Genomic DNA, 14,685 nt, shown 5'->3' on the forward strand with positions numbered 1-14,685 from the left:
ACTAATAGGAACCATGCAGTGTTTTTGTGGTGGAAGGAATGTGCGTTTGCGTGTGCATGCATACAAAGGAGCATGAATGCAAATTGTCTTCATTGCTTATTAAATGTGTGTGCAAGGCCAGCGTGGCATGGACCGCCTTAATATTTTTGTGCATGTGTTTGTTTGCGAGTAATGGCGCTTCAAAGTGGCCTGAAATAGAGACCCTTTCAAAAGCCTTTCTGGAAACTGAGTCATCGCATTTAATGCAAAAAGCGGCGATTGAGTGGTGGTAGTGTGTGTATGTGTGTGTGTGTGTGGGGGGGTTGTCTATGGAGCTGGATGTCTGGTTGTTCTGTCGGCCTTCGTTCATTTGAGTGGGTGCTGATGACTGTGAGTGTGTGACTCCAGGCAGTGGGGAAAAATGATGCCTGGAAACACTTGTGTGGCTTCTATAGGTCAGAAAGAGAGATCTATGTTATCCACCATCAAGTTGCAGCGGAACCTCCAAAATAGAATCTCCCCTTTCCCATTGTGGTCAGATTAGTAGGGGACCTTCTTTGCTTCTCCCTCTCATCTTTTTTTTGCAATGTGGTACTCTGAATGTTGGAGCAGTGCGTGGTAGTCCAATGAAGGTGTGCAACTCCATTTGGCCAATATGATGACTTCAATATTTGCAATATAGCAAGGGTACAAAAGGTGAACCACACCACAGCAGGCGTTCACTCTAGTGTCCGAACAAGAAAGAACTTGCAATTAAGTGCGTTACGTGTTATATTTTGTAATGTACTTGAACCGATGGCTGCCCAGGAGACTGTTCTTTATTTTCATTTCCTTTCACTTTTTACTTCTTCAGGCTGACACTGCGGCTCTTCTCGTTTTTGTTTCGTCAGGGAGCCGAGAAAGGTGTTGCTCCACAAGGGCTCCACTGGGTTGGGCTTCAACATTGTGGGCGGGGAGGACGGCGAGGGCATCTTCGTCTCCTTCATTCTAGCCGGTGGACCGGCTGACCTGAGCGGCGAGCTGAGGAGAGGCGACCGCATTCTGTCTGTCAGTACATCCTCGTGGATTTTTTTCTTTTTGTCCCTGTCACGGGAAGAACAACTCGCACTCTGCTTAAATTGAAGTAAAGATACACTGGACGTTTGATCAAGTACATGTGACCCATCCACTTTTTGAAATTTTCCAGACACTAGTTTTGATTTGTGAGCAAAATGTGAGGTGCTCTGAAGTAGAAGTTCTGTATTGTATAAGTCCATTTAGCTTAACAAACATGCATTCTACTGCCCCCATGTGAGCAAATCACGCTCGCCAAAAGGGACAGCACAATGTCCATTTAACTGCAGCAAAACATAAGAACTGTTTAATTCTTGACATTCTATTTCATTGTGTCATCATTGTGTGATTTTATAAAATACAATGTAAAGTTAAAAATTTCCGCTTAAAATATCAATAGTGACAGAAAATATTTTGAGGGTAGTCTTTTTCATGCTTTACTTAATTGAACAAAAAAATGATTGGATTTTTATTTCACACCCGAGTACTTACAGTAGTGTACATTCAAAGTTAAAATTGATCATCGTACTTAGCACCACCACCGAATGTAAAATAACCTACTTTGATATCTAAGCTGTATATCATTTATTTGCGAGAACTTTGATCTTAAATCACCTCCACTCTGCTACTTGTCTTTTAGAACTTTCTTAATCACAACACAATCCTTCCAAATTGAAATGATCGATGAAAGTCTTTGTTTTGGTCGCAGGTGAATGGAGTGAATCTAAGAAACGCAACACACGAGCAGGCGGCGGCCGCCCTGAAGAGAGCTGGACAGACCGTCACCATCATTGCTCAGTACAGGCCTGAAGGTGAGCCTCAGATTCTTGCTTCCACATCACTGAAATGCACAGACATGCAAAGTGGGCAAACATCAGAAAATGGATGGCTGGATACGCGTAATGTTGCAATTGTATAGTGGCCTCTGTGTGCCACAAAGTCTACCAAGTGACAAGTGACCTCCAATCTTTGACTCTAGATGCATTATTTTTTATTTATTTTTAAATCACATGGCACACCATTAAATAAAAATGTCACAAAATGTAGAAACCTATAAAATGATGATGTATGTACTTAACTATACTGTGAAACTAGTGCACAGTTTTGCCTCACTCAACAAAGATGATATACATACTAGTCCTGTGCAGGGACTTTAAGTTAAGTTCAAGTTGTTGAGCTTTTTGAAAGCCGTTTCTGCATTAATTTGATATCCTTGGAAAGCAGACATAAAACCACAATTTGGCCCTAGTAGAATTAGTATGGTACGGCACATATTGTTCGACTAGTGCAGCCTAATCGTTTCCGTGAAGTGTAGCTCTGGCTGGCTTGGCCGCGGAAGTGCGCGCGACTCCTGCGATGCGCTCCGTGCTCCCGCGGACGGATATTGAGTGCGAGAGGGGGCGGTGCCACGGATAGCATGGAGCCGGGTTAGCCTCGTGCAAGGCGGCAAACAAACCGAATTTGGCCGCCCCTTTCCCGGCTCTCAGCGCCGACTGGCTCCCCCGGTGAACACGCATACCAGGCACACTGCGAGAAGAGGAATAAGACAAAGACGGAAGAAGGGCAACTTTTTAACAAAAAGTCGTGGAAGAAGAAAAGAAATAGGCCAAGCGAGCAAGTTTGATCGGACTGCCAGCCGGGTTGAGATGATGGGGGATGGGCTAGCGCACAACAGCAGCAGCCCAGCACAAGCCGCGTGAAGTCGCTCATGGCCGGCTGAAAACCCGACAGAATACCGGCGGAAAACCGAGAAATTTCCGTCTTTTCCAGGTGAGACGAGGCGAAGCTTTAACACATTTAATATGGGGGTAAAAAAGTGTGCTGCACTTGTAGAGACGCTTTACAATTATATTTTGGGAGCCCGATGAACAACTAACCTGCAGCCTATGACTTCTTCGGTTAGTTGGTGGAGGTTAGACCTAGTTAACTACTAAAACACTTAAATGACCTCTATATCCTGGTTCGAATAGTACATTTTTAATTAAATAAGATTAATAACCATACAATCACCACGTTTGCCACGTTCATGTCGGAATGCTTGACACTTATTTGTAATTACACCACATCGATTGTATTTTAATCCTTTTAACGTCGTGTATAGTTAACACGGTTGAGTCTGGATTAACGAATGTCGTGCTGGGGTGCATTAATATATCGCTCAAACTCACTCTTATGTAACTCGGAAGACTTTAGGTAGGGACGCACAGGTGTGGTCCAACAGGTGTGTGTGTGTGTGTGTGTATGGAAGGCCTTTTGCGTATTTAGGCCATATCCTTGGTATCCCCTTGAAGCTCATTGTCCGAATTAGTAAAACCATTTTGCTCACTATTAGAATGACCGTGTTTTGAATGTTATGCCAGCGATTATCTTATTACTTGAAAGCCCAGCTTACTAGTAATGCCCCCCTACGTCTTCCTTGTGCTACTGCCTGACATTTCCCTTCACTAGTAAACCAAACATGACATACTAGTATGCAAACACACCCGACATGTTGTCATGACGTCGACATTACGATAACACAGTATCACATGTTTGCTTTCTTGTTTTTCTAGTTTTTGTGCACGTGTTTTCAGCATGCCGCAATGACATGATGACAAAGAAGTTATTGTTTGTGAGCTCCCGTCAATGGAAACACACATGTTCAACCAGTAGCCCTACTAGTTTAATCCATCATTTTTCGTGGGCTTTTCATTTTTTCCAACAAGTTAAAGAAACAAAAAGGGAACAAAAACAATCACGCGTGTTGATTTAAATGTATGAAATGACAGTGCAGTTATAACTCCTTTGCCCATGAGCACATCCAGCCCGTTTGCAAGGCATCTTCAGAAGCCTTCTGAGAAGCAGGGCAATTGGGGCGTTACACAATTTTACTCATGTTCTACCAAAAAATGCTCAAATGAGTGAGCGCTGACTGTGATACTGTACGACAGCAGCACTTTAGCTATGCGGTCAGGTCACGTACTCCAAAGTTTGCTCGGCTTCACCCGGCGAAGGCCACTAATTTGCGTAGAATATTTAACAACGTACTTCAAACATGCAAGGCAAGTGTTGGCTAATGATTGACTTCCTGCAACCCCTCCGGTGACCCCAGGCTTTCCCCAGTAACACTCTGGCATCCCAGACTGGTATGTGAGCATTGAACATTGTTCCTTTCAGATTTTGGCACTGGAGGAACCAATTCAGACACTACCCCCCGTGGGCTTTCAAGGACAGTCTGTGTAGGAAGTTGGGAGTAAATGTGACTCGTATACACGCTTTGATTGACTTGTGCAAGGCGTGTAGTTAGACTAAAGCGTTTACGTGAAGGAAATATGAGGAAATGCGGTGAGCCTGTTTGTGCAAAGTCAGCATACTTGAGAGCCAAAGCAGTGGAGAGTGAACCACAACTACAGTATTTGAGTATACAAGGGGACCTTGACCTGCAGGTGACCCAACTTCTTAGTTGTGCGTGGTGCTTAAATCATCAAAGTCAGCTTTTTTCATCAACTATTTTGAATAGATTACAATTATGTTATAAATGATGTCCTGCTTTTTTGACTAAATATGTGCAATTAAAAAAATATAAAAATCAACAGATGACTTATGACAGCATTTAGTTGCAGAAATGAGTGTATTAATATTAAAAAAGTTAAGTTGACTGTCATTTGAAACTCATCTTACATTACTCTTAAAAATGAGGATTAAGTTTTTAAAAATAATTGATAAAGTAAACAAGTGTGGTCTTTACCGCCTGTAAAAATGACATATAATAGACACTGTATAACTTCCACTAACAACCCATGCTAAACCAACTACCATGACCATTTTTGTCTGGGGTTTGGCTTCATCGCATAGCATCTTAGGGCATTTCAGAATGAGCGCAAAAAAACACAAATAAGATCATTTGTGATTAATAGGTTATTGTGGTTTGGAGTCGAGGAGGGGGCTGTGCATATGCGGGATTCACTCCCTACAAACAGAACACAGTCTCCTATTACAAGTACATGCTGGACACGTTGCGTAAGTGGATCATAAGAAAAGCCGCCGTGTCCCCTCAGAAATAAAATGCCGGGGAAAAAAAAAAAGCTGCACGACTAATGAGGACACGCAGCTTCAGAACAGTCCCAGTTTCTATTAGCTCTCTTTTATGCCTCCCGTTGGCACTGACGCTGTTGCTAAAATGTACACTACACTAGCTCTTGTCAGTGTGTGTGTGAAGTGCTTTAAAGGTCTGAGCTGCAATAAAAGGCCCTCGTGTTTCTCCTCATAGCATTTCTGAGGCGTGCTGGTGAATAATTGATGCGCTCTGGCTCACACGTAGATGCCCGGCTGCTCAGATACGCTCGCTGGACAAAACGTTAAGCGCACGTGCACCGTCAGATGATGTGGCGACACATTGCAAAGATCACTTTTTTGTTGTAAGTCTCTCAACACAAAGTACAAATTCAAACAAACAACCGCTCATAATTTGAAAGAGCTCATGAGACAAAGCATCATGAACTGTGTCGTTCTCAACTGCTTTGAACTTTCCCTTTGAGTGTTTTTGTCTGCCCATTGCATGCAAACGCAGTAGAAATGGCAATGATAAAATGGTCATCTTATCATGCCACAGCCGTGTGCACATATGGTAGCTACAGTATGCTTTGTGCTGATAGCTTTCTCTCCACAGGTTGCGTTTAACTTCGGCAAAGTTAATAGTTGAACTCCTTCTGTGACTCATCACTTCATTTAGTCCTACATTAAATTAAGATGTCAATCGGTTTTGGCAGCCCCCACAAAAACACTGTGCTTTTTGAAATTAAGAAGAGCATAAAACCTAGTAAAAGAAAATGTAAATAAGTAGACTGGTATTATAAGGTGACATTCCCAAATGTATTTGTGTGCCTTTAAGTGACTGACGATACGATTCGATTCGATTAGTGCTGCAATTTGGCTCACTGCTCACAAAGGCTTACCGTACACTAAAATTATTATTATTAAAATGCCATCGGCAACGGGCAACATGACCTAATGTGTCACAATTGCTGAAATATAAATTCTGTAAATTTGCTTCCACTCTCGTGTGGCATCACAAAGTCCAGAAAAGTAGTATTTTCCGAGAAACAACTACTTTGACTGGTTATACGTTTAGATTTTTATTTCTGCTACAGTGCCAAATAATCCATATGTTGTTTAAGCATCAATTTGATAGCGTTCACTGGGGGAGGGGCAGCCATACATTACATAAACCCTAAAGGTTATTGTATCATCAGAATCTGATACCGGTATGTTCCTCGTGCTAGTGGTAGTACAAAAATGTCAGCTGTTAATCCCGCCTGGGTGTTTGTTGTTTATTCAAAGGCTTAAATGCATTTCCAGCTGCCCACCGACAGAACAGAACAGAACGCCGTACCTGTGAGCACGCTCCATTCGTGTTGGGACTGCTCTTATAGTTTCAGCTTGGGTTGTTATTTTTACACGCAAGCCCGGCAGGATAGAGGAGCATTTGTTTCCATGACTCTTCCTGTTTGTTGTGGGACAACAAAAGACAGACTACCTGTAAAGTGCCTTTAACAGGTGTGTCGTAGCTATGCCTTCTAATCTCAGCGGGCGTTCAAATGCAGAATGTCGACCCTCATTTTTTTCCCCCCTGCCCTTCTTTTCTCCCAAAGGGATATTTTTTTTTTTTGTCACAGTGCTGCACAGAACTTGTGATGTGTCGTACAGAGAGAGAGGTCTGCATTGTGATGTTGCCATTAGTAGCCGGCCGAGGCTTGGCACCATTTCATAGTCGGGAGCTGAGCATTCCCTTCCCAAACTCCCCTGGGGAGTGTTCGGGCTGATTGCGGCTCACTGTTCTTCCTGCTTCGCTTGAATGTCCACAGATGAATGACTTTGGAAGGCGGGGAATGCGTTGAGCCAGCCTTCAGGTTGCGCTGTGCCATTTGGATGCCCCCCTTCCCCCTCCTTTGCTCTGCAGGCTTCGTTTCGCCATCCATTTCGCCCGTGTCGATCGAGGTGTGGGGGAAGACTGTGTGCTGAAGTAGAAGTATAAATATTTAAGGAAAGAAAAGGCTGGTAAAAAGACAAGCATGGGTCTGTAAATGATGTAAAAAAGTAAAAAGAGGTTATGTACAATACCAGTTTGGTCTCCACAAATCTATACACAAAAGTTGCACTTTGCTCATACTGAGAAAAAGGGAGGAAAATACACGACTTGTTTGTTTTGATTTCTCCAAGGTTAGAAAGTAGGATTTATTTTTTTATTTTTTTTGCATTTGCCACATTTTCATTTGCCATCTAAATCAAATGAGGTGGCTTCACTTCACACTTGATTGCATGGCACCTTTAAACTGTCACATTGAGAATCAAATCTTGAATGCACTTAAAGTAGAGTAACAAAGAATTAGTATCTCGCTGCTTGTCGGAGTTTTCTTTCCTTGTTCTCTTTGGGCTGTGGTGTCCGGTTACTTCACCTTGGTTGCTCAGAGCAGGGTGGCCATAGCAGCAGCCCCCACGAGACGTTTGCCTTTTAGGTTTTCGGCAGGGGGAGGATGAGGGTTCAGTGACCTACCTCCATTTTGTTTATGCACCTGCACAAAACTCCTGTGATGTCATCCTCACATGCGTGGATGTTTGCTTTCTTTTTTTTCCCCTCAGGCTACCTGTCCGCTGGTTGGTCTCAGTCTGGACTTTGAGCTAAACAGGAAGTGTTGACGTCTAGTTTATGATTACACTGGAAGTCCCACAAGGCGTGTTTTGTATATTGCACTGTTGTCTTCACAACTTACAACGCCACCCCCAGAGTCACATTGGTTTGGAAAATGTCTTAGTATAAAAGAACAATCATTGTAAACCGCAGTGCGTATCTATTTCTCACACTGCTCGGCAAACTCGCCAACTGTTGACAGTCTATAAAAAGTATCTAATTACAGCGAATCATTTGTTACGCGGATAATAATTGCCAAAAACACAACAAATCCAACAAACTAGTCTACCTGCCTTGATTCAATGTTTGTGGATTACCTTGACCTTGTTTTTTTACCGTAAAAGGAAATCAAGTATGACTTAGGCAAGGGAGAAAAAAAAAATAATACACTCAGCAAAGTGCCCTCAATTTAACCAACATAATAGTGAGAGCTGTTTTCTTGTAGGAAACTGACACCAGTCCCTCCCAGTGCGCTGTTTTGTGAGTGCTACTAGTCCCTTGGACAAATGAGCAGACTAGTACAATATGGCCGAAATGCACAAAAGCAATTTGAGCCATTGAGAGCCTTCTTAATGAGTCGACTCGGGTGAAGTCGTTCATCACACGGCCGGCACGCAAGGATTTGTGCTCTTATGACGAATGCTCACGCTTGCAATGTCGTGGGTGGCCTTCCCGCATTCCCCGCTCTTTTTTTTCCCCCATTTTTTCTTCATTGAAACACACTGTTGAGCCCGCGTTGAACTTCATTAATTTGTGTAATTAATTTACCTGGACACGGGCGTATTGCTTTTGCCAGATCTGTGATAAACCATCTGTTCCGGAGCTCATTAATCAAGCCAAGGTTTCAGTCAATTTTCTATCAGGCTTCAATCTGAGGCGCTTTCTCTCACTTGTGGCCTTTTTATATCACACGTGATCATCACAAGCACTTTTTGTGTGAATGTCGGCCATCCATTTTTTGTAGTGCTTGCCCTCCTTAGGCTTTGTGGATGATGAGTGGAGCCTATCCATCCTATCTGACTGGTGGCTCCGGTGACTGCTACGGCTGGACTATTTGGTCTTGCCGTCCAATCTTTGCATTTTTCTTTACATATGTCTAGCTTGTCAACACAATACCTCACGTTGGATCTTTGGAATGAGTTTTGGTTGACATTTGTCTTTTCTTTTTGCCCCTCAGAGTACAGCCGCTTTGAGTCCAAGATCCACGACCTGAGGGAGCAGATGATGAACAGCAGCATGAGCTCGGGATCCGGCTCCCTGCGCACCAGCGAGAAACGCTCTCTCTACGTCAGGTAAACAGGAGGCCGGCACCAAAAAAACAAAAAAAAAAAGACTCACCTCACATTAATGAACCTCGGAAACCCGGAATCCTGTCAAAAGCAGACACACTGTCGCCTGGCAAGGATTACGTGGTGAAGCCTTTTGCTTCATGCTGGCGAATAAATAAAGTCAACCATCACGCGCAAACTGAAATGTGAGTGATGCAAATAGCCATTAGATTAGCTATAGCTGTGAGCTTATTCCAAAGAATACTTCATTCTCGTAAATCAATCTAGTGACAAGCCCGGCCGGCTCCACTCTTATATTCGACGTGAACTCGCCAGTTAGTGTAAGCCAAAGTCAATTGAAGCGTTAGAAATAATGACTGGACGAGCGACTGAGCACTTGCCTGTTTTGGGAACAACACCTCTCCAACGACAACATTCCACAAGAGTGTGCTGGAAAGCCAGTCCAAGCTTGTGTCAGGCGCCTCCACAATGCAGACACGTGGATTACAGTGGCGGTGAAAAGAAGCCAGGTGATCCCATCCCGAGCGGGAGATTTGAAGCGCTCATAGCACGTTTAGAGAATTCTATCAAGATGGCAACCGCTTGGCCCGACCATTTGGAGATGCCACTGTCATTGACGTCAAAGTGCCCTTAAGGGGCTCGCATTACCAACGTAGGAAACAGGGTTTGGCCGCGTGACGTTTGTGGACGTTTTGGCTTTACTTCAAGCTTAAAACGCCTTGCGCCTCTTCACCCTTTGGAGCCCACGTCGTATTGTAGCCGTTGCTGTCATAACACGAAGCAGTGAGTCGTGCTGGAGTCAAGGTGATCAGAGTGAAAATGTTGTGATGTAACTGGACTGCGCCCAGGTTATTTGAGCCCACTGACTGCACGTCTCGATTGCGCCGCTCCAGTCTTTGTATGTGGGCCCGCGCGTATAAGAGACAGGCGAGGCCAAGCTCGCTCCTGTGAGGCAGCTTACTAAGAGCACAGCAATGTTGTAAAAGCCGTCTCGCTATCCAGCCGATGCATGCCCTCCCAGCCCAGCCTCAGGAATGCGGAGGCGTTGAGCCTGCAAGGTGAGCTTCGAAACGCAACAAAGCAGTCCGGCAGCAAGCGCTCCGACTCGCCTGGTCGGTCGGTCGGTCGAAGGAGAAAGTCGAGTGGCTCGATTAAGTAACCAACGCTCCAGTTGCCCTGTTTTAGTTTGATTTTAGAATTTGTGCTACTCTCAAGAGCCTGTCTTGTATTTCCTCTGCATACGTACGTATATCCAGCAGATGAGAAAGAGAAACCTGCACAAAACATGCAGTTGCATGTCGAGATGACAAATTGTTGCTCTCTGTAGTTTTTTTTTTTTTTTTTTTTTCTTCCAAAAGATTGAATGAAGCACATGTTCATCCCAATCATGAGACATAATGGCGTTATCCGTACTCCAGTGATCAATCACTTGGAAAGTTTGAAACGAGTTGTTTGAAGATGAAAACATTGGGATCGGATTGAAAAGGCCTACACTAGGTCAAGTTGAGTTGAAACCTGAGCAGTCATGTGACATGATGATGATGACACGTTTGGACTGACAACAAAAAGTATTTAGTCAAGAGCGTGCCAATGCAAAGCAGGCATCATGAACAGGTCCTGGCGCTTTTCCGCTCGGCGTCTTTCATATTTCTAGCATCTGCAGCGTCAAACAACAGACACCAGCCCGCTTGACAGCTCCTTTTTTTTTTGCGTTTTACCTTGCAGAGCTTTGTTTGACTATGACCGGACGAGGGATAGCTGCCTGCCCAGCCAAGGGCTGAGCTTCTCCTACGGCGACATCCTCCACGTCATCAACGCGTCCGATGACGAATGGTGGCAAGCCAGGCTGGTGACGCCTCACGGGGAGAGCGAGCAGATTGGAGTCATTCCCAGCAAGAAAAGGTAGTTTTGCGCTTCTGTTGCAAACGCGAAGCATCTGTAGAACGCCAAATGTACAGGGCCTCATCTCCTGAAAACTGACTCCATTTTTGCTGTGTCGGCTGTCGTCGAAAAATAATTGTCACGTATTGTTTTGACCAAATCTTTTGATTCTGCACGTAGATTTAAGAAGACTTTGTCGCTGCTTTGTGCTCTTAATGCCATGTGACAACAACCCTATTTTATTTTTCTTAAAATGACGCTGTCCAGAGTGGAGAAGAAGGAGAGGGCCCGGTTAAAAACAGTCAAGTTCCACGCCCGGACAGGCATGATTGAGTCCAACAGGGTAAGTGGAGTGGAGAAGCCGTGTGGGAATGCTAGCAAAGCCCCCCATGAGGCGCCGCCGCCATGTTGCCACGATACAACCGCACGCAACAGGCACACTACACTCAAAACATTTTGCATTCGGCGGATTTGTGTTTCCTCAAACTTCTTAACGCCTCGGCGGGGAGAGGACAGTCACTTCATAGGTAGGACAAATTGCTGATGTTGCTTACCAAAAGAGCAGCACCAATGCACAAGCAGCTTCCCGAGAGTCTTCAGATGATCTTAGCGTATAAACTGTACTTTCAGAAATAATAGGTCATCGTGATTGAGTATTTTTCCCCCAAAATCGAAATGTGCGCTCGTGTCCCCGTGCCAAACATGTATTCCAAATCCTCAATATCCAGCTTAATGTTCGTGTGCTAGAATACTCTTGGTCCTCACCAGTAAGAAAATTCAACTCACTGGTCGAATGACTATTTTGTCTGACTAGTAATACTTTTTTTTCTTGACTAGCAGTGCCACTTCTGGCCTGCCAGTAAGTAGACCTTAAGGGGTTTGGGCTGCGCTTGCATCAGTACTAGGCCCAACTACTCACATAATTATGATGAATAATAATGCATCCGATTTTTACAGCACTTTTCAGTTGGCCTTCTCATAAAGCACATTGACTTTGAATCCTCCAATGGCTTTCCAGCAGTGTTACTAGTGCTTCACAGCAGTTAACAAAACAAGTAAGGTTGAATTTCATGCTGATTGGGGAAAAAAATGTTGCTTTCTGGGCTGAATTGTCTTAAAAGGAGCGCGCTAGTACGTCAAGGATATCATTCATGCAAGTTGCAAAACGAGTTGAACACTGCGACTACTTCTACCAATGACAAGATGAAATTAGATGACTCAATATCTAGTGCTTCACTTGAAGCATGCAGATAGTAACTCGCATGTCGTTTATTCAGTCTCCTTGATAAATTGTGCACGACACGTTAGGCCGAGTCGTGCTGCAAGTGTAGCGCAGTATTTTGTGGCACAAAAACTACTCTCAATCAAAGCAGTCTACTTTTCTACTAGTTTGTTCAATTGTCTTACGAGTGAGCACGAAAAGTGTGCCAGCGATGAGGGAGTTTTTCACAAATTTAAAACGCGTACTAGTATGCTATGCTGGATATGAAGGATAGCGAATACGTGTTGGAATTGTTTTCCATCGCGTCCGTGGCCGGCCGGCAACGGTATGAGGAAATGCATGTGTTGAACTTGTGTTTTCTGAACAAAAGTATTGTGTTCACCGCCATCCATTACTTGCTTTCTCATGTTTGTTATTATGATTTCATGTGTGGCGGACATTCCATTTTATTGTTTTGCATGCGTGTTGAGTACCGTCATTGAAATCCATTCTGTTTTTTGTTTTTTTGTGTGTGTTTACCCCCCCTCCTCCCTTCCCCGCCCCATCTCCCCCCCCATGCCTCCCTCGCCTACAAAGCAGCTGGTCAAAGTAAAGCGCAAAAAAAGCTTCAACCTGTCGCGAAGGTTCCCGTTTTACAAGAGCAAGGAGAATATTGTGCAGGAGTTGGTGGAGTCTGAACGTGAGTACCAGCTGCGTGATGCAAACAACGGGTGGGAGGGAAAAGTGTGTGGGGGGGGTCTCCTTGCTTTCATCCTTTCTTTTCCTTCTTTCACACTTAAGTTCTGTCTCTCCATCCGTCATCCCTTCCTTCCTTCCGCTCATCTTCACGGACGCTTTGCTCTCATCTGTCTCTCACGGTGCCGAAGAGGTGGGCCGGGCCGCGTGGCAGGGGGGCACAATAGGACTTGGGACTTGCAATAAGAAATAATAAATCAGCGATAAGCAATGCTACTGTGGAACAAGTGCTGTGGCATGAATAGCCCGATATCATACAATGGCACACATCTTGAAAGTAAAAGTATTTTTCAAAAATTGCATCCCATTAAAGGCCATTTTCTTTTTATATCTCAATTTATTTGTAAAACACAATCCAGTGAATACAAGAAATAAAACTACAATCAGCCATAAAACTGTTCAAAATATCTGCTAGCTTAAGGAGTCTTGCTTTTGCACAGCATCCGATACAAACGCACGTGGCACAGGATCCGTTTAGCGTAACCTCTTGAGCATGTCATCCACGTGGCCGATATTTAAGGTTAATCCAGCAGTGACCCGTGTAACACTTGACTTGATTGTACGGTACCTCCATTAGTTCCGGTCTCCCGGGAGCGCGAGACACAAGGATGACGTAATAGCAACTTGTGTCCCACTAGCGGATGCTAGCTAGCTCAGCCTAGCAAAAGGGCTAACCCGACAATCATCAAATAACAATTGAGGCGCCTCCAATCGACTTCCTTGCTTCTCTGCCACTCGTGAGCGCCTCTCCGGTGTTCTCCGAGAGGGGAGGGTGGGTGGCAGTGTGTGTGTGTGTCTGTGCGCATGCATGCTTGTGTGCGTGGTTGTCGGCCGCACTAACGCACAGCAGGCTTCCTAACACTGTGCCGCTAAACGACTCGACAAGAATGTCACAAAGCACTGATGTACACTACCTTGTAGTAAATTGATTTTGAAGTCCCCCCTCCGTTGAAAAGCTGCTTCCAACACACGCACGCGCACAGAGCACTCCTCTTCCTCTCTGCCCCGACTATCACTAACCTCTTCTTCTTCCTGTCTGCTGTCTTCTCTTGTCTTTTTGTTCTCTGCTCTCACCTGTCGGGACACCTAGGACTTCCCGGGGTTAAGCGATGACTTTTATGGATCAAAGAGTTTGAGTAAGTGTCGTGGTTGTCCCCCGAGCGCCGATCGCGCAGGGGGAACTGGGGGCCGGGCACACAAAAATCTCACTGTGCATGCGCTTTGAATATGGATTCAGGCTAAATGGGCAAAAGTATTGGGACACCAAAGTAGCTGATGGGGGTTGGATGAATCCTATGTTTTGGGTGTTGTCTCTTATAGAAGCAAAGTTGGGCTTGTCTGACTTTGCTTAACAATTTAGCAACTCGGAGAGAAATGTGGAGTTGTTTAGAGCTTCTAATTAGTTGTATGAATAGCAAGAAGTGGATCCACAGTCTCGTTGTACCTTCCGCCATCTCAGCTAATAGCTTTTAATAGTTTAATCACTGGCATTGACGGTTGATCCGAGGAGGAAGTATAATTGGGCAGGTACGTAGGAGTGGAGGAACTCGGGAGAGCTAAGATGGGGTGAGGCCATTTGAAGATTTGTAAAGTGTGAAGTAAACTTGGGCAACCAACTCAGGAGTAATCACGTGATCACGTTATTAGGCAAAATGCCTCGGTGCTAACACTTGGGCTGAGGGTTGTTCGAGCGGCCAAAGGATAAGAATACGGCACATAAATGGCCCAGTTTTGTTCTCGCAAGATGCTGGTGTGATTTGCGTTACAAGCACTTTTGAAGAACCTGTGGTATCCTACTTTAGCAATGACAGGGTAGGACACCAACCCACTATCACGTGCTGTCAGTGCTAGCAGAGTTA

At 44.6% G+C, this 14,685-nt stretch overlaps 1 protein-coding gene across 9 annotated transcripts in view; it reads left to right on the forward strand.

The window, feature by feature from the left end:
- dlg3 (discs, large homolog 3 (Drosophila)) overlaps window positions 1–14,685 on the forward strand; it is a 63,016-nt gene that overhangs the window by 44,164 nt on the left and 4,167 nt on the right. For 4 of the 9 annotated variants that reach the window (XM_049762124.2, XM_049762109.2, XM_049762133.2 and 1 more), the window contains 6 exons: window positions 870–1,026; window positions 1,742–1,844; window positions 8,877–8,991; window positions 10,714–10,890; window positions 11,137–11,212; window positions 12,668–12,770. In XM_049762124.2, coding sequence (XP_049618081.1) covers window positions 870–1,026; window positions 1,742–1,844; window positions 8,877–8,991; window positions 10,714–10,890; window positions 11,137–11,212; window positions 12,668–12,770 — 731 coding nt within the window. Of the gene's footprint in view, window positions 1–869; window positions 1,027–1,741; window positions 1,845–8,876; window positions 8,992–10,713; window positions 10,891–11,136; window positions 11,213–12,667; window positions 12,771–13,916; window positions 13,963–14,685 lie in introns of all 9 variants that reach the window. The other 5 variants (XM_049762152.2, XM_049762158.2, XM_049762169.2 and 2 more) reach the window with 2 other exon arrangements.

Source organism: Syngnathus scovelli, chromosome 1 (genome assembly GCF_024217435.2).
Source record: "Syngnathus scovelli strain Florida chromosome 1, RoL_Ssco_1.2, whole genome shotgun sequence".
NCBI classification, from domain to species: domain Eukaryota; kingdom Metazoa; phylum Chordata; class Actinopteri; order Syngnathiformes; family Syngnathidae; genus Syngnathus; species Syngnathus scovelli.